This window comes from Rhinopithecus bieti, unplaced genomic scaffold, assembly GCF_001698545.2.
Source record: "Rhinopithecus bieti isolate Rb0 unplaced genomic scaffold, ASM169854v2 scaffold_2294, whole genome shotgun sequence".
In the NCBI taxonomy this organism is placed as follows: Eukaryota; Metazoa; Chordata; class Mammalia; order Primates; family Cercopithecidae; genus Rhinopithecus; species Rhinopithecus bieti.
Genome location: NW_016803705.1, coordinates 37395 through 57983, shown reverse-complemented (window position 1 = coordinate 57983; position 20589 = coordinate 37395). Strand labels below are relative to the sequence as shown.

General features: G+C 43.4%; 1 protein-coding gene across 3 annotated transcripts in view; it reads left to right on the top strand.

Annotated features, from left to right (window-relative positions):
- SEL1L3 (SEL1L family member 3) overlaps positions 1–20589 on the top strand; it is a 120944-nt gene that overhangs the window by 70817 nt on the left and 29538 nt on the right. For 2 of the 3 annotated variants that reach the window (XM_017851862.1, XM_017851877.1), the window contains exons 12-16: positions 6334–6453; positions 8784–8924; positions 12861–12923; positions 14738–14914; positions 18026–18153. In XM_017851862.1, the coding sequence (XP_017707351.1) occupies positions 6334–6453; positions 8784–8924; positions 12861–12923; positions 14738–14914; positions 18026–18153 (629 nt within the window). The remainder of the gene's footprint in view (positions 1–6333; positions 6454–8783; positions 8925–12860; positions 12924–14737; positions 14915–18025; positions 18154–20589) is intronic. The other variant, XM_017851867.1, reaches the window with a different exon arrangement.

The window sequence follows — 20589 nt, the reverse complement described above, 5'->3', positions numbered from 1 at the left end:
TCCTCCTCCTCCTCTTCCTCCTCTTCCTCCTCCTCCTCCTCCTCCTCTTCTTCTTCTTCCTTCTTCTTCTTCTTCTTCCTTCTTCTTCTTCTTCTTCTTCTTCTTCTTCTTCTTCTTCTCTGCTTCTGCTTCTGCTTTTCTTCTCGTTCTCCTCCTCCTCCTCCTCCTTCTGCTTCTGCTTCTGCTTCTTCTGCTTCTTCTGCTTCTTCTTCTGCTTCTCCTTTTCCTCCTCCTCCTCCTCCTCCTTCTTCTTCTTTCTTCTTCTTCTTTTTTGTCTTTATGCTCTGTTGGACTTGAAAGGAAATATTGTCCAACAAACACAGACCTTACTGTATTTTTTTTTTTTTTGAGATAGAGTCCCTCTGTAGTGCAGTGGTGTGATCCCGGCTCCCTGCAACCTCCACCTCCCGGCCTCATGCCTCAGCCTCCCAAATAGCTGGAACTACAGATGAGCACCACCACGCCTGGCTAATTTTGGGCATTTTTAGTAGAGATGGGCCACATTGGCCAGGCTAGCCTCGAACTCCTGACCTGAAGTGATCTGCCCGCCTCGGGCTCCCAAAGTGCTGGGATTATAGGCGTGAGCACCTGGCCACACTTACTGTAGTGATTAAGGTTTTCTTTGTTTTATTTTTTAAAATTTTACACACACACACACACACACACACAATATTTTTTTCTTTAATTTGAGACAGGGTTTTGCTATGTTGCCCAGGCTGGTCTCAAACTCCTGGGCTCAAGTGATATGCCTGCCTCAGCCTCCCGAACTGCTAGGATTACAGGCGTGAGCCATTGCACCCTGGCCTTCACCTTTCCTGAAGCTGACGACACACAGACAGGATATGTTGTGAACATGGCCCTCCATGGCCTGCAGGCTGACTGGAATGAAAGGCGTGTCAGCGTCCCCGGGACCGTGTGGAGCCTTCTCTGGGGCTTGCCCGGATGGTGTGAGGATTGCCTTGTCTCCGGACACTGGGCCTCCTGTGACTTGGTCAGCAGTATTAAGATAAGAACTTCTGAGCTGCTCATTCTAGAGATGTGGATTTTATAAAACGGCAACAACCATTACAATGAAAACCCAGAAGCCACGGAGGATCCCAGAACTGGTCAGGTTGGGACGCTTGGTTCCTGCCAGTGTCCACCAGCTCTGTCTCTACCCCACACACTGCCTAGTTTTTTTTTTTTTCCAGTCCACAGCTGCTTCTCGGCTTTTCCTGCCCACAAAACTGTTTGAATGAATGGACAACTAAACACCATCCTTTTAAAGGTCGTTCCTGCCTCAGAAGTCTTTGTATTAATAGGTGGTCTGCTTTCACAGAAGGCCTCAGGAACGTGACCACGATGTGATGCTGGTTGCTATTGTAGTGACCCCAGAACTATGGAGAAGGTACCCCCCGCCTCAGGGGCAGGCAGCGTGTGGTGGCTCCATGGCCAGATTTGCCTAGGTTCAAGTCCTGAGTCTGCTGCTCACTGGGTGTGAACTCTTGGATCATTCTGCTCACCTCTGTGTCTGTTTCTCACCCGTCACATGGGCAGCATGGTGGTCTGCACCTGCCATGTTGTTACAGAACAAATAAGTCACTCCAGTACAGCCAAGCATACAGGATGAGCTCCCTAAATTGTTTCTGGCCCCAACACTCCCTCCCCCAGTTCTAGTCCTTCTGTTTTCTAAAGCATAAAATTCTCTTAGATCTTTTTCCCGACAGCCTAAGGCTTTGAGTTGTACTAAACTGCAAGTACCAACAGGGTTAACGTTCTAAACAACAATTAGCCATTTACATTTTAGTATGAGTTAAGGTCCTAAAAAATGATGAGTTGTCATTTACTTAGAGTGTGCCATGACCCAGGCACTCTGCTAAGCTCTTTCACAATCTCCTTTTAAAAGAAATATTTTATTTTACGTTCCGGGGTATATGTGCAAGACGTACAGGTTGTTACATAGGTAAACGTGTGCCATGGTGGTTTGCTGCACCTATCAACCCATCATCTAGGTATTAAGCCCAGCATACTTTCACTATTTTTGCTGATTCTCTCCCTCCCCTGACCCCCCAAGAGGTCCCAGTGTGTTTTGTTCCCCTCCCTGTGTCCATGTGTTCTCATTGTTCAGCTCCCACTTGTAAGTGAGAACATGCAGTGTTTCGTTTTCTGTTCCTGTGTTAGTTTGGTGAGGATTATGGCTTCTAGCTCCATCCATGTCCCTTCAAAGGACATGATCTCATTCCTTTTTTTGGCTACACAGTATTTCATAGTGTGTATGTACCACATTTTCTTTATCCAGTCTGCCATTGATGGGCATTTGCACTGATTCCATGTCTTTGCTATCCCTACAGTGAACATATGCACACATGTATCTTCGTAGTAGAATGATTTATATTCCTTGGGATATATACCCAGTAATGGGATTGCTGGGTCAAATGTTATTTCTGGTTCTAGGTCTTTGAGGAATCGTCACATTGTCTTCCACAATGGTTGAACTAATTTACATTCCCACCAACAGTGTAAAAGTATTCCTCTCTTTCCACAGCCTCACCAGCGTCTGTTGTTTCTTGACTTGTTGATAATCATTCTGACTGGCGTGATCTGAATTCTAACTCACCACTATTTACCCAGCATGAGATGGTATCTCATTGCGGTTTTGATTTGCATTTCTCTAATGACCACGGATGTTGAGCTCTTTTTTTCCTACATTTGTTGGCTGCATAAATGCCTTCTTTTGAGAAGTGTCTGTTCATGTTCTTTGCCCACTTTTAAATGAAATAGTTTTTTTTTTTTTTTCTTGTAAATTTGTTTAAGTTCCTTGTAGACTCTGGATATTAGACCTTTGTCAGATGGGTAAGTTGCAAAAATGTTTTCCCATTCTGTAGGATGGTTGTTTGCTCTGATGATAGTTTCTTTTGCTGTGCAGAAGCTGTTTAGTTTAATTCATCCCATTTTTTAATGTTTGCTTTTGTTGCAATTGCTTTTGACATTTTCATATGAAATCTTTGTCTATGCTTATGTCCTGAGTGGTATTGCCTAGATTTTCTTCTAGAGTTTTTGTAGTTTTGGGTTTTACATTTAAGTATTTAGTCCATCTTGAGTTAATTTTTGTATAAGGAAGGGGTCCATTTTCAATTTTCTGCATATAGCTAGCCATTTCTCCTAGCACCATTTATTAAATAGGGAATCCTTTCTCCACTGCTTGCTTTTGTCAGACAAACAATCTCATTTAATCCTCATGCAACCTTATGAGGTCAGAAATTGCCCAAAGTCACACAGCAAATGAGTAGTGGAGCCTAGATTTGAACTTAGGTCATTCTAGCTCTTTGCACAGTGAAAAAGCGTGGCTCGTAGGTTGAGTGCCTTTGATGTAGCAGATGCCATGCTAAACTCCATTTTAGGGATGCAGAAACTGAGTCTCAGATAAAGTAGCCAGCCCAAGGCCTAAGGTAGGTGGTGATGAGTTAAGATTTAGATCCCCTCCCTCTGATAAGAAAAATTATGCTCTTAATGGTCCCACCCTGCTGCAAAGCTCAGTGACTCCAGCAGGGAGGTGGGGCAGGGCTAGGTTAGGACACAGAAACAAAAGGCAAACGTTTGAGCCCAGGAGTTCAAGACCAGCCTGGGCAACATGGCAAAACCCCATCTCTACAAAAAAACACAAAAAAATAGCTAGGCTTGGTGGAGCATGCCTGTGGTCTCAGCTACTCGGGAGGCTGAAGTGGGAGGATCACTTGAGCTCAGGGAGGTCAAGCCTACAGCAAGCCATGATCGTGCCACTGCAATCCAGTCTGGATGACAGAGTGAGACCCTGTCTCAGAAAAAAGGACAAACGTGTTTCTTCTTCACAGTCACCATTTACGTCACCACCCAGATACATGAGTATTTCTCACGATGGTAAGGCTGGGTAAAGGGTGTGGGCCCCGCAACCAGCCGGCTTGGATTTGACTCCTCAATTTGAAGAACTGTCTGATGTTGGGCTTGTTACTTAACCTCTCTGGGCCTCCGTTTCCGCATATGTGAAATGAGGATATTAATGGTGACTGTCTTATCAGGTTGCAAAGATTTGATGAGTCAATCCAGGCAAAACAATTAGGACAGTGCCTGGCACATCATCCATGATGGTTCTTATGATATATTATCACTGCCAGAAACACCTAAAAATATCAATCACTACGGGGAAGGAACTGTGTCTTCATGAGTTATGTCTTTTATTCAAGGAGGAAACAAAACAAGGAGAAAAAGAAAAACAACCAAAACAAAACAAAATATTAAGAGCACCTTTCATATCAGACTGAGGGGATCCGAATTCTAACTTACCACTAACTACCTGTGGGCCTTGGGCCAGTTACTTTATCTGAGTCTCAGTTTCTGCATCCATAAGTGGAGTTTAGCATGGCACCTGCTACATCAAAGGCACCCAATTTTTTGGCCATTCTTTTTTACAGTGCAATAAGCTAGAAAGACCTAGGTCAAATCTAGGCTCCACTACTCATCTGCTAATCAGATGAACAGAAAGCCTCCAGCTGAGAACTCCTTATCAGGGCAGCTCAGGTTTCAGCACAATTCCAGGCTCACCGCCCAGGGCAGTGTCCCCTGGAGTTTAAGCTGAAACACCCGCTCATGGGGTGCCCTCCATGCACACTGGTCATAAACTTGGCCAAGCATAGACCAGATAGAGTGGTCTGTGCCCAGACTGGATTTCAGGGCCTTCTTACTAGAGGGCGACATCCTGTGGGAGCACCAGAGAGCTGTGTCTTTGGAGTCAAGCCATCCTGGCAAGGCCAGCTCTATAGTGTCACCTGGAGTTCATGGTCTCACCCTCTGAGTCTGTTTCTTGGCCTGTAAACTGGGGGCAGTGATACCTGGATTGAAGCTTTATTATGAGGATTAAGTGGAAGGAAAAAAAAAAAAGAAGGAAGAAAACACATGTCTTAAACACTGAGTAGATAGTTGGTTTCAATAAAAGGTAGTGGCCGTCATTATTCTAAGTGTTACTATTAACTTGGTGGCCTCCTCAGGTTAGCTATCCAGCAGGAATGGCTACTGGCTGGGTTTTGAGCCTAGCACGATCCCCAAGTCTCAGCCCCCAAGTCCCCCTGGAAGGGACCCCTGACTTCACGAGGCCAGTAGAGGAGGCAGCTGAGAGACTTTCTGAGGAACAGGGCTGCAGACTCGAGTTTATGAGTTTTTGACTCTCAGTACTTTTATTTTTTTTTGAGACTGAGTCTCGCTCTGTCCCCCAGGCTGGAGTGCAGTGGCGTGATCTTGGCTCACTGCAAACTCTGCCTCCGGGGTTCAAGTGATTCTCGTGCCTCAGCCTCTCAAGTAGCTGGGATTAGAGGTGTGTATCACCACGCCCATTAAATTTTATATTTTTAGTAGAGACAGGGTTTCACCACATTGGCCAGGCTGGTCTCGAACTCCTGACCTCAAGTGATCCTCCTGCCTCGGCCTCCCAAAGTGCTCAGTACTCTTCTTAATTAACTAACAAAGAAAATCAGGCCTGGCTTCTTCTTCTCTGGGGCTTCTTTTCCAAACTAGTGCAGACCCAATTTTTTTACCATCTGCCTGTGGCATGCTTTGGGCATGGGGAGCCCTCTCTAGTATCCCTCATGGCACCGTTAGAGCGACTTCATTATGTATAAAGAGAGACCATGGAACAACAGGACTGGATTTTTAATAAACAGTGAAAGTTTACACATCAAAATGAATTTTATCTTCTTCAAAGGAGTCAGATACCTGGGAGGCTGTGTGCAAATTCTAAACATTTTGTGAACTTTCCCTTTGGGTTCTTCTTTAAAGCCTCTAGCACATTCTTTCTCACATCCTCAGAGTTAGCATGCCCTCTTCTTTTCAGGGTAGATTTAATTTTTGGAAATAGCCAAAAGATATTTGAAGCAGAACCTGTGAAATAAAAAGAGGTTAGTCATGCAGGATAGTAATACGTTAGAATCAAAAATAAGGTTATACTTAGAAAATATTGATTTGCCTCTTTGATGCTGCATGTATATAATCTGGCTCTGAAATCGTTGGCACAAAGTGGGCTTCCAAACAAGCCTGAGCAATAGAAGTAGATGTGGAAATAATTTCGGCTTCCCAAGGCAAATACTTTGATAGGAACAAACAACCATTTAGATATAAAAGATGTAATACATTCCTTTAAAAAGAATTTGACCTTGTATCATTGTAGGCACACCTCATATTTCAATTATTCATATAGTTTTTCTTGAGCAATTGCTGGTTTAAGAATAATGTCATGTCTTTTGCATGCTTATATCATTTGGATATTTCCTTCCTTCCTTCCTTCCTTCCTTCCTTCTTTCCTTCCTTCCTTCCCTTCTTCCTTCTCAGGCATATGTTGAAACAATTAGACTAAAAGATGATGAAATACTCAAGGTACAAACCAAAGAAGATGGAGACGTCTTTATGTGGTTGAAGCATGAAGCTACCCGAGGCAATGCAGCAGCTCAGGTAAAAATGCAGGCTACTGTCTTGGAGATTCTATCAGCCATGATAGACTGAGTTATACCGTGGTAATGAAACATCTCAAACCTCAGTGGCTTAAAACAATGCCACTATTTCTCACTCACACTACATGTCCAATAGAGGTTGTCAGGGGCAGGCCATAGTTGTCACAATCCCTTAAGAGCCCAAGCTGACAGAGATTTCCAAAACCATTGCAGTCGAGCCATGGCCATAGCGCCCTACCTACTGGCTAACTGCTTCTGCCCAGAAGTGGGATATTTCACTGGCCAATGCGAATCGCGTGGCCCCTCTTGACTTCAAGTTCTGCCACTCACCCAGAAGGAGGGAAAGCCACGATATTTACGACCAGCCCTAAAGACTACCATCAGGTGCATTGATGCATCCATCAGATAGAAAAACACGATGCACCCTGGGGTGCAGGGGAAATTAGGTGTCCAGAAGACCATGAACTCAGCTAGAAGAGCAATAGAAGGTCATTTATGGCTTGTTGGACCACAAGGATCAACCTTGTCTCTTGAGCATCTCTTCTCTTTGGATGGACTTTTAGGAGGTACGAGAAAGGGCAGACAGCTGGGGACAGCTCTCTGCTTCCCTGCTTTGATTTCACTATGAAGAGGAGCTCTTTGTGGGAGCCTATGAACGCTGATTGCACTGGGAGGAAGCCTCCTTCCCACAGGAAGGATTTAACTTGGGCTTAATGCTCCCTATGAGTGCAGCAGCGTCGGGAAGAGCCTCTGGGGCTGCTAAGGAGGCTGAAGCCCAGAGATGGGAAAGGGACAGAAAAAAGAAAGGAGTCACAAGCATTGACAGAGCAGACAGTACAGGTGCTTTTTTTTTTTTTAGAGTCAGGTTCTCACTCTGTTTGGCAGGCTGGAGTGCAGTGGCATGATCATAGCTCACTGCAGCCTCAAAGTCCTGGGCTCAAGCGATCCTCTAGCCTCAGCCTCCCGAGTAGCTGGGACTATAGGCATATGCCACCATGCCGTGCCCTGATAAGTTTTAAATATTTTGTAGAGATGGGGTCTTGCTATGTTGCCCAGACTGGTCTTGAACTCCCGGCCTCAAACAATTCTCCTGCTTAGGCCTCTCAAAGTGCAGGAATTAAGGCCCACCACACCTGGCCCAAGAGGCTGTTTTGTAACAGGTCTCCCATCTCTCTATAGGGGTCCTCACCACACTTCAGGAAATACTTTGCTGGAAGTTGTAAGTATTGGGAAGGAAAAGGGAAGAGAATGAGATGAGAGGAGAAGCAGAAAGAAGGAAAGACAATAAGGGACCCATGTGGAACTGGAATGTTAACACACATGGCTCTGGCCACGTTCCTGGGCATCTGTCCCTAGCCTGCAGTCTCTCTAGTACAGGAAGGATATACAAATACAGGAATATATACAAAATAGTATGGCCTGGCGTGGTGGCTCACGCCTGTAATCCCAGCACTTTGGGGGACCAAGGCGGGTGGATCACCTGAGATCAGGAGTTCAAGGCAAGCCCGGCCAACATGGAGAAACCCCGTCTCTACTAAAAATACAAAAATTAGCCAGGCGTGGTGGCTGTGCCTGTAATCCCAGCTACTCGGGAGGCTGAGGCAGGAAAATTGCTTGAACCTGGGAGGCAGAGATTGCAGTGAGCCAAGATCCTGCCACTGCACTCCAGCCTGGGAATGACTCTGCCAGAGCCATTTCCTGGGTGTGCCAGAGCTTGCATTAACTTTTCTAACAATAGGCGCTTCTTCCTTCCTTTGTTCACTAAGTCTTTGTTGAGCAGCTTCTATGACCTGTTGAGCTCTGCTGGGTAAGGGGGCCAACGGACAGGAGCAAAGATAAGTAACATCTTGAGGTTCCTCCCTCCCAAGAGCTTCCAGCCTCCAGTCTGATGGTGGACCCAGCCATGTAGACAAATGATAAAAGATCAATGCTATAGAAGGATGCCCTAATGATACAGATGTGCAGAGACCTCCATGCCAATCACATGCCAAAAGAAAGGGCAATACCTCCCAAAAGAGTGCCATTTGAGGAGTTCTGATTATTTGACAAAGTTCCAGCTAGCTCTGGTCCTGGGTACAGTAAATACACACACACACACACACACACACACACACACACGAACCATTCATTTATTGCTTGCATTAAGGGCTTGTATTTACATAAGTCCACGTTCATGGCTCTGGCCTCCAGTTGGAAGACAAAGTATATCTAGCTAATCCTTGGTTCTCAATTGAAAACATTGTAAAATAGGTTTGCCCTCCCACCTTTCAAAGTCTTGTGTTAAGCATTACACGGGAAAAGTCATTGTTCTAAATTGCTATTGTCTTTAAGCAACGATTGGCCCAGATGCTGTTCTGGGGGCAGCAAGGTGTGGCCAAGAATCCCGAAGCAGCAATTGAGTGGTATGCCAAGGGCGCCCTGGAGACGGAGGATCCTGCATTAATCTATGACTATGCCATTGTGCTATTCAAGGTAAGAATCACTTCATTTGTGCTGAAATTGTGCAATTCTTATCAGACTCCTGAGCAGTTTCCTGTGGGCGGGCCAGCAAACAGGGAGTCGATAATTGGAGAAACTTAGTATATGCTTCTGTCACTCTTGATGGAAAGGGATGTTGGCTAAAAAGGCAGAGTCAGAAGCAATTCCCTGTTCTCATTTTTAATCATTAGTCTTATGTTTGGCACCTGGATTCTCTGTGCTTTTGCAAGAACCGTGGCATTCTGGAGGAGATACCCGTATTTTATCGATTGGCACTCAGCTGCCAGCCCCCACAGGCACTGCAAGTTTGCCACCAGGCAGAGTTCTCTTTTAATTACAGCTTAAACATAGTGTGTAATTGGGCTGGATCCCAACAATCCTGCTGATGAAAATAAAGATCTTGGTTTTAAGCCAACAGGAGAGGGGTGGGAAGAGCCTAGCACAAAAGCATTAAAGTCCCACCTCTGTAACCGTCAGGTATGTCCTTGGAGTCACCTCATCTCATGGGACAGTGGCAATGACCACAGATTGAATGAGATAATAGGAGCAATGGACTTTGGGGACCGTAAAATGCCGAGTTCTTTATACAAAATAGTATGGCCTGGCGTGGTGGCTCACGCCTGTAATCCCAGCACTTTGGGAGGCCAAGGCAGGTGGATCTCCTGAGGTCAGGAGTTCAAGACAAGCTTGGCCAACATGGTGAAACCCCATCTCCACTAAAAGTACAAAAATTAGCCTGGTGTGGTGGCTGTGCCTGTAATCCCAGCAACTCGGGAGGTTGAGGCAGGAAAATTGCTTGAACCTGGGAGGCACAGGTTGCACTGAGCCAAGATCGTGCCACTGCACTCCAGCCTGGGCGAGAGAGCCAGACTCCATCTCAGGAAAAAAAAAATTAGTAATAGTTCACAATGACTGAGTGGTTGTTACCTGCTTTGCATGGACTAATGCATTAAATCCTTACAACCGACTTACGAGGTTGATACCTTGGTGTATTATGATCGCTCTTCATTTATATGGAGACAAAGGCACAAAAAGATTTTGTAACTTGCCCAAGGTCACCCAACTGGTACATTTCTGACCTGGAACTGGGATCTAGGAAGTCTGGCTTCACAGTCTGTGTTCATCCTCCCCAAACACAGAGATATCAATTCATCAATCTTAGAACTAAGTAAAAAGCTTTGGCTTTGGTAAGGAAATTCTTAGACTTATGTCCATACCCAAAGAAAGCAGCTGCCCCCAAAAAGCAAGGATCTTCAAACAAGGCCAGGCCCATCTCCAGAACACAGCTGTGGCCACTCCGAAATTAATAACCATGGCTGTGGTTACATTTCTAACCCTCCCTACCCTATCAAAACCTGAAAACCTATTGGTTGTTGTGTTTTCCAAATTGAGGTCTCAGACCTTCTCCTTCCAGTTGTCAAATCAACATGGAAATGCTTTGAATCTGAGCCATATGTGAATGCATTCATGTATTTGTTCAATAAGCAACCATTCCATTCAGGGCTGACCCAATGCCAGGCTCTGGGCTACATGGAGGGACATATGGATGCATGAGTCACGTCCCTGACCTCAGGGAGCTCATACACAGAGAGGAAGGCAGAAGACCGGCATCAGTAAGCACAGAGGAGCAGCACCTGTCTACTAGAGTGGAGTCCAAAGATAAAGGCACAAATCAGACGTTATCTCTGCCCACCAAGATCTCACAGTCTACAGGGAGAGGCAAATCCAGAAATAAATGATGCTGGGAGTGACATAATGCCTTCTCTGGGTTTGCTTTCTCACACCTTCAGGCTTTTTTGCAGAGAGGTGGGGTCCTGCATTCTTGCTAAGTTTTCTCTGGGTGGGAGGAAGGAAGCCCTTTATTAGCAGCTCAGGGAAGATTTCCGCCTCTGGCTAGAAGATCTGCTCAAGTGTATTCTGTGTGAAAGAACCCCACGCTGAAAATGGGCTCTCCATATGCAAAGACAGTAAGTGCATTTGGCTGTGTGGGGGCATCGGGCTTGTATGCAAAGATGGTACCAAGATGGTGGCTGTGGTTCATTCCGGGTAGTTCAGTCCATCTTATCTGGCATCCACATAAGGATAAAGCTTTGACTTTGACAGCAGCAACTGTCTTCCATCCATTCACTCAGTGGATAGTTACTGAGTACTTACGATATACCAGGCTTCACATTTCTCTCATTTAACAACTTCCAATACTACTCAGATTTGTGTAGAGTACATCATCTTTGTGCAAGAAAAGTCATCCCAGTTTTGACTCGATAGAGGGTATAGTGTAAACATCCCTGTCCTAGAGTGTATGGATTGTCATTGCAGCTCTAACTGTGCGGCTTTGGCTAAGTCAACCACTCTGGGCCCCTGTTTTATTTCTTCAAAACAAAAAAGAGTTGGAGAAGATAAACTTATTATACTTCAACCAGGCGCTAACGTTCTGTGATTCTGGTCTTTCTGATGCTTTTCCAGAAGTCCAGAAAGCTCGTCTCCTCCCCCTCCAGTTACTCCAAGTGTTCTTCTATGTCCTTTTACCTCTCCTCTTCTTCCCTAATTAAATGAAGCAGTGGTACCATTCTGAAAAATATTTTCATCTTCCACTTTGCTTCAGTTCATTGGTTTTATTAAATAAGCAAGTTAAAGTCGAGTAGAAACTTGGCATATGTAATTTAACCTTTAGTTGGATTCACAGTTTTATTTGGGGTCCTGAAAGACAGACAGTCAAGTATATCTTGCATGGTTCCCGGATCCTACAAGGAGGTTATGAACTGAAATAGGCAGAAGAAAATAGAGAGTGGCGGTTACAAGCTTGGATTCTGGAGTCCACCCATCTGGATTCAAATTCTGCCCCCATTTCCCATTGTGTGACTAAGGGCACATTTCTCAGATGAGAATATAACAGCAGCACCTCAGGTGGGGTTGATGAAGCACTTAGACAGTGCTTGGCCAACGTTAATTAACACAGGAATGGTAACTAGTGCTGTTTCCATTTACTGTAGAGCTAAGCGTCTAGATAGCGTTTGTAGGTGTGTTTGTTGCAAAACCCTCTCACATTCAAATCACAGGTGATCCTGTCAACTGTTGTCTGAGTCCAGGAGGACCCCATGTGGCACATGGGGATTGGGGGTATCAGTAATTCTAAGTGAGTTTGGAAGCAGCAGTGGTTTACAGCCACCTCCTCCCCCTTGCCTGGCTATCTTTGCTTTCAGATCTATGCCAAGAGATACTCAAGGACCTCCTTCCAATCTACCCTTGAGCCCACCATCTCCCCAGTGGTCCTCCAGACATCTCACTGTGTTCCACAGAGTTTCTGTCTTGTGACAAGAACCCCAAAGCCTGTGTCTCTTTGTTGTGGACAAACCACCTTCTCTGGAAAATCTTGATTTTGCTAGAAGAACCTTGTTAGTTTCTGTTAGTTACATCTGAGGCAACCGATTCTGCTGCATTCTATCTTCTGTGGAGCCGGTTCTTGAGCTGATGCTGAAGCAACAATGTTCCACCCTGGAGACCCCAGCCAGCACTGATGAAGGCTGCAAGCAACAGCCTGGTAACTCCTGACTGTCCAACACAGATAAAGTGCTTTATCTGGCTGGCAAATTAGGTAGTCCCCAGAGGAAAGCATCCAGGATGACCAAACCCATTTAACCTGATTCATAGCTTCCCCCAACAGTACCTGTGGATTGACAGGGTTGCCGTTGACACAGGGATTACTGCTAAGCTGCAAAGTTGAGGTTTGTTGCCTGTGCCCCACAAATATAAGTGAAATAATAATGGTGATGATGACAAAACAGCACTGCCTATAGAAATCCCTAAGCTTGGGTTGAAATGAAGAAAGTTAGGGTTTTATTTTTAAGTATTTTATATCCAACACTAATGTGTCTGTATGTGTGCAGTCTGGTTTTATTTTCTTTGTAATCGTCACTGTTTATCAATGTTTAGGGTCAAGGAGTAAAAAAGAACAGACGGCTTGCCTTAGAGCTGATGAAGAAAGCAGCTTCCAAGGTAACACATGCATATTATCAAAGGGAAACAGTTCCACCACACACACCCACACACTCTCGCACATCTAAAAAAAGGAAATGGCCAGCCTCTTCCTACAAAGCCCTAAGGTGGAAATGGGGTGGTGAGCGGTTGGTCGGTCGCAGGCACCGCACCCCCACTGCAGTGATTAGTCACTTTTTAGTTACAATACATACAGAAACTTGCCGCAATAGGGGCAGCAAAATTCAAAAGCTGAATTCACCTTCCAGTCAATAGCATTTGGGCTGATTTTGTTTGAAGGCTAAAATTATAATCAGGAGCTGCCCTGATAACAAGCAGCAGGACCCCTGGAAATTGAATGGGTGTAAATGCCATTGAATTCAGGAAACCAGAAGCCTAACTCCTCTGAAGGTTAACTCTGTGGTGTCTGTTTCGCATTTGTTTCCTGTGCATTGATAACAGGGCTGTTTATTAAGTTTATTGCTAGGTCTGGGCATTATTTTGCTTTTGTCACTATTTACACTTAAGTGGTATCATCAAGTCGGCTAGTTTCTATACAGCTGTATAGAATGGAGGTTACAATGTTGCTTTCGAGGGGCCCCCACCCACACATGCACACACATGCACCCACACACGCATGCATGCCCAATGCATGCCTAGTCACATGTGCACACTCATATGTGCATGCATACTGATGTCCAAATAAATAGATTTGCAGAAACTACTATAAATCTACACCTTGACAAGGTACCTTATAGCCCTTTCGGCATCTGGATGTGCCTCCAAGGCTACCAATATTTGCCTTAACGATGAAGACTCCTAAAATGACCATGCTGATTTTTCTTCTTCATTCTCGTCTCCTGAGGAGTTCAAAGTTGCATACAGCAGGAAGTTGGAACATGGAATGAGAGACCTAAAAGATTGTTCCTCCATCTGTGTGTTGTCAGGAGGACACATGACCCAGGAAGAGGGAACCCCCTGATATGTACCCCACTCTTGACCCCAACAGAAACTCTAGGGCAGGAGTAGAAAAATAACTTAACGGTAGTCATGGAAGTCATTGGTTGCAGAGGACCATAAAATGGGGCCGTGAGGTGGTTTCTTGGAAGGTGTGAAATTTGCATCTCTGTACCATCCTAGTGCTGAATTGATGTCTAGTGTGCTTTATTCTGAATGAATTTTAACAGAGCTTAGGTAAGTAATGAGGAAATACACTTTTATTGATCTGGAATAGTCATGGCCTTAAAAGTGTTATATGATTCTCATTCTTCACTGCCATCGCCTTCTGCTTCTGTCCCTCCCAGACCCTGAATCCCCTGTCAGAACTGGGGGGTACCATGCAAAGACAGAGCACCTGTGCTGTGCAAGTAGGATGTTGCGTCTGCTTCCCACAGAGTGCGTGTTGGTGTTCAGGGCAGAGGAATCAACAGATGGGCAGGCCGATCACCTAGAAACCATCCCAGTCAGGGCAGGTTTCAGTTGAGTGTTCATGAATTTCAAGGGCACTATTGACGCAGCAGGGCAATCAGAGGCCTTTTATAGACAAGCGTGTTGCATAAGAGCCCACAGGAGCAGAACAATGATTTGGGGGCTAACATTGCTGCAGAGATGGAAGGCAGAATCCCAGCAGCAGTCGGGTGAAACCCACCCGGGAAGACTCTGAGGCAGGCTTGTGTTTTCTAGCACTTAGTTTTTCTTTAATGCCATCTGTTCCAAAATAAGAGAAAGGGAAGGTTTTGTTCAGACTTAGGCAGAATGCTTCCACAATAATTGCTTCCAGAGCTCTTTAGATTTCATTTTTCTAAAGTTAATTTCTTTATTGTCCCAAAATTTAGGGATTGCATCAGGCAGTCAATGGCCTGGGATGGTATTACCACAAATTCAAGAAAAATTACGCCAAAGCAGCAAAGTACTGGTTAAAAGCAGAAGAAATGGGGAACCCAGATGCATCATACAATCTTGGAGTCCTGCATTTGGATGGCATCTTCCCTGGAGTTCCTGGAAGAAATCAAGTGAGTAAGACTTGAGACCCACTCTGCAACTGGTCAGTCACTTGATGATGCAGCATTTGTTGAAGGTACACTGTGTGCCCCAGACACAACCCCAGACACAGTCCCTGTCCTCGAGGAGCTCAGGGGGTCTCGTAGGAAGACAAGATAGTGAAGAGGAAAGAATGGCATCTGGCCAAGCGCCAAGTGTGTGGCAAATGGCATGACCCAAAGCTCTGGAGCCGGGAAACAGTGAAGGCCAAAGCATCCAGGAAGGCTTCATGGAGGAGGGAGGCTTGAGCTAGAGGAAGGAGTGGGAGATGACACAGGACAGGAATAAGCATGAGATGGAGCAGAGACTGATCTTGCTAGAAGCAAGGAGAGCTAAGTCCAGATACGACTGCCTGGTGTGAAACCAGTTTTAATAATAATGAAAATACAATGGCAATCTTTAGTGTTGATTAAGCATTTCCTATGTGCCAAGCACCCTGCGAAACACCCTACCATGTCCCCTCTTATGTAATCCTAATTCTCCTCTGAAATAGCTATTAATACTCTGGTTATGTCCATTTTTCAGATAAGTGACTGAGGTTCTGTGATGTTAAGTAACGTAGGGTCACACGCTTAGTGGTGTGAAGACCTGGCCCTAGTGCACAGTGGAAGTCCACTCTATTAATAATAATGTTGATGTTGGTAATCATAACCTAAGCTACATTACTTTTTTTTTTTTTTTCTGAGACAGAGTCTCGCTCTATCACCCAAGCTGGAGTGCAGTGGCACAGTCTCAGCTCACTACAGCCTCCACCTCCTGGGTTCAAACGATTCTCTTGCCTCAACCTCCGGAGTAGCTGGGATTACAGGCATGCACCACCATGCCTAGTTAATTTTTGTATTTTTAATAGAGATGAGGTTTTGCCATTTGTCCAGGCTGGTCTTGAACTCCTGGCCCCAAGTGATCTGCCCACCTCGGCCACCCAAAGTGCGGGGATTACAGGCGTGAGCCACTGTGCCTGGCCCTGAGCTCAACTGCATTTAACAAAATGTGGTGAACACCTACCCAGTGCCAGGCACCCTTCTGAACACCGAGGACATAGTAGCAGGCAAATCAGTCCCTGTTCTTATGAAGCTTTCGTTCTACCAGATGGAAAAGACAATAAACAAATAACGATATAATAGGAGAGGAGGTGAAGATCAGTGCTATGCAGAGAACTAAAACAAGTTCAGGAGGGCTGAGAACAGTGATTCACACCTGTAATCCCATCACTTTGGGAGACTGAGGCAGGCAGATCACTTGAGCTCAGGAGTTCAAGACCAGCCTGGCCAACATGGTAAAACTCCATCTCTAAAAACACAAACCCTCATCACTAAAAATACAAAAATTAGCCAGGTATGCTTGTAGTCCCAGCCACTCAAGAGGCTGAGGCAGGAGAATCACTGGAACCCTGGAGGCAGAGCTTGCAGTGAGCCAAGATTGAGCCACTGTACTCCAGCCTGGGCGACAGAGCAAGACTCTATCTCAAAAAACAAACAAACAAACAAACAAACAAACAAACAAAAAATGTATTTTTAATTTATATATAGTTTATATGTGTATATAAATTTTTATTTATATATCTTTTATATATGTATGTAGTATGAGGAGGTGGAGATTGGGAAATGCTATTTTATAACAGAAACCAGGGAACCAGGGAAGGCCTCTTTCATAAGGTGATATTGTATAGACTCCTAAAGGAATCTTACAGATATCTGGGAGAACATTCTGGAAGGAAGGAACAGGCAGTGCAGAGGCCCCAAGAAGGTAGCAGGCTTGGTGTGCTAGAGGAGCAGCAGGGAGGCCAGGGGAGTGGAGTGGAAAGCATAAGAGATGGAGAGGGTGGGAGACAGGGCTAGGGAGGAAGCCAACCAGTGTGAGACTTAGTTTCTACTCTGAGCAAAATGGAAACCACTGGGCAGTGTTCAATGGGGCAATGATGGGCTATATTTTAAAAGTTCCTCCTGGATCCTGCCTACTGGAGACATGGACAGGAGCAGGGGGTTCATGCATTGGATCCAAGTGAGAGAGGGCAGTGGGCGAGAGACCAGGGCAATGTCAGTGGAGGGGCTGAAATCGGGTTCTACGTGTATTTGGAAGGTTGAGGCAACAGGATTTGCTGATGGATTGAATGTGGGGTGTGAGAGGTGGAGAAGAGTCAGGGATGACTCCAAGGTGTTTGTCATCTGTTGCGCTGGAAGAATGGAAGTGGTATTTATTGGGAGGAACAAGATTGTGGCAGCAGCAGATTTGGAGGTAGGAGGGGAAGAATTGGAAGACTATTCTTTTTGAAACACTGTGATAAACCTTGAGAATGTGTTATCTCATTTAATCCTTGCAACAACCCTTCATTGTAGGTGCTATCTGAAGGCACATTTTTCAGTGGAAGGAAATTAGGTTTGGAGAGATTAACCAACATGCCCAAGTCCACACAGCTAGTAAGGAGCAGAGCTGGGATTTGAACCAAGCCTGCCTAACTTCAACGCCCATGCTTTCAAAAAACAATAGCTAACTGCCCCAGAAAAATAAGAGTAATCAGTGGAAATATACCCATCTATGTGTTTGTCTTATTTTTACCCTCTACCTGTCTCTGATGACATAAGTGGCTGTATATTTTTATGCATAGCAAATGTGTGCTAACCCTCCCAAGACATCTGTGAGTGAAGTTTTCTTATTGTCACATTCTAATTCTCACCTTCCTACTGGAAATGCAGTTTTTGCACATGAGTTTGAAGAAAGGTTTTAAGCAGGGTTAGGAAAGCAAATGCCTGGATTTTCACCTGGCGTGACTTCTGATATAGTCTTCTATCTAGCCTGCAGGGGGTTATGTGAAGATCAAATGAGATGACAATGGTATTCATAATTACATATTGTCTTATTTATTGGGTAAACTTAATCAACAGAATAGCTGAGGCAAGGTCGTACATCTCAGAGACTGGCTTCTGTGATTGGCTATCTTCCTGGAATTGTTGCTTGCCCTGGTTTTAAAGCTATCAGAAGTTATAAGCCTGTAATCATATCAGGCTTAAAGCATCTTACCACCTAGCCTCTGGTGAAACCAGCCCAGCTAGGATGACTCAACGTTTGTTCATCTCTCGTTACAGACTTTAGCTGGTGAATATTTCCATAAGGCTGCACAAGGCGGACACATGGAAGGAACCTTGTGGTGTTCTCTCTACTATATCACAGGCAACCTGAAGACATTCCCTAGAGATCCTGAGAAAGCTGTTGTGTAAGACTGTCAAACGTTGCATTTGAAGGGAAAGTCATATCCTATATTCACTGTGCCTGAGCATTTTTTAAATTGAGTTTTTTATTTTTACCAGTTATACATGCATGTAGTTTTAAAAGCCACATAATTTGACAAGACAAAATTAAAATTTTAATTAAAATTTTAAAATAATTTGACAAAGGCAAAACAAGAAATCCTTGCCTACCCCGCTTCATCCTACCCCCAGACTCTATTTTCTGCTCTCTAGAATGAATCACTTTCAATCTTTTTTGAAAGATTTATTTATTGATTTTATTTATTTTTTATTTGTCTCTATTTCTAACTAACATGCTTATACCATTATTTCTTGGTATTTTCATCCTAGGCATTGTCTAATGATGTCCCACTGTGAACGATAAAGATGTAGTTTCCTTTGACTCTGCCACCTCCCACTACTCAGTTCATTCACACTTCCTGCCATCTTTCATCTTCCCAAAAAGTATATCATTTTGGTTACATTAGTATCAGGGCTTACATTATTATGACCATGTAAATGCTATTTCTAACTGAGCCATAGTATACTATGATTACTTTTCCTTTCTTGCACAACTTTTTCTTTTCTATGGATTGCTACTTATTTTTTATTGTTTATTTGCTAAGCTTTCTGTATACTTATCATTTTCTATGTATTTGATCTCTAAATTCTCCTCCAGGTACCTGAATTTCCTCTCCGTATGTCCAGACCTATCTACATATTATATTAATTTAACCTTCTTGGTGACATCAGTCCTGGAGTCTTTGTTCAGGACAATGCTATCATGCTGAGATTAACTGTCATCATTATGGATATTTACTTTCTCTCCATCTCTGTCTTTTTTGGTTCTCTTCTTTGCCAGACCCCTTTCTTTCTCTTTCTTGGTCTGCACTTACATTTTGGTAGAGCACATCCTATAGTAGGTTCCTGAGATATGGTGAATGGGAGGCACATTTTTGAGGTCTTGCATGTCTGAAAATGTTTTACAGGAGTTGTCAAACCATGACCCATAGATGAAATGTAGCTTGGTACCTGTTTTGTATGACTCCAAGAGCTAAGAATGCTTTTTACATTCCTGAGGAGTTATAAAACAAATAAAGAAGGATATGCAACAGAGACTATATGTGGCCCACAAAGTTTACGATATTTAGTATCTTGCTCTTTACAGAAAAAGAGTTTGTCGACCTCTGTTTTAAGCCACCCTCACACTGATACCCTGGCTCTCCAAAAGATTGTTCTTCGTAACACATTTGGGTTCAAATCCAAGCTGACCTGACCTTGGTGATAAACTTGACTTAGACTGACTTGATTTTTTATCTTTGTTATTTAGTATATTTGACATGAATATTCATGTTTTGTGGTTTTTCTGTTATCCTCTTTTTATTGATTTCCAGCTTAATTTCACTATGATGAGAGAATATATTGTGAATGATTCCGATCCTTTGAAATTTGTCGAAGTGTGCTTTATGACTAGTATATGGTCAATTTTGGTATATGTTTTATGGCTTCTTGAAAAGAGTGTACTTTCTGAACTTGTTGGGTACAACATCTACATATATATCAGTTACGTCAAGTTTGTTAATCATGTTATTCAGAGCCTCCCTATCCTTTCTGATGTTTCTTTTTCTGCTTGTTAGATCAGTTACTGAAAGAAGTATATTAAAATCTCCAACTATATTTGTGAACTTATCTACCTCTCCTTTTAGTTCTGTCAATTTTGCATTATATATCTTGAATCTATGTTATTGGATCACATAGATTTAGAATTGTTTTGTATTTGTAGTTGATCCCTTTATAATTTTACAATGTTTTCTTTATCTCTGTTCATGGTTCTTGCCTTAAAATCTATTTTTTCTGATGATCATATAGTTATACCTGATTTTAGTGTTAGAGTTTGTATGATTTATCTTTTTCCATTTCTTTACTTTCAACTTTTCTTCATTCTTAAATTTCAATGTATGTCTCTTGTAAGCAGCATATACTTAGGTATTTGTATTTTTTAATTTTAAAACTTTGTATTTTAATTATTTTTTGTATTTTAAATTTTCATTTTAATTGTGTATTTTGTCCATTTACATTTAATGTAATTGTGGATATGTTTGGTTTTAAATATACCATTTTCCTGTTTATTTTCTATTTGTTATTTTTCTGGGGAGTTTTGTCGGGGGTCACTTTTGTGGGGGGCCTTTTTTTAATCTCTTTTCTTACTCTTCCTTTGTACTAATCAAGTATTTAAAAAAAAATTCTACTTCCCCTTCTATTAGCTTTTTAGTTATGCATTCTTAAACTATTACTTTAGTAGTTATAAGTCTAAAGATTATAACAGACTAGGTCATTACTAATAAACTCCTAATAAATTAGGGAACAAAGCAAAATAGGGAAAACTAATAATAAGTCAGTAAACATGATTTAATGGAGTACTA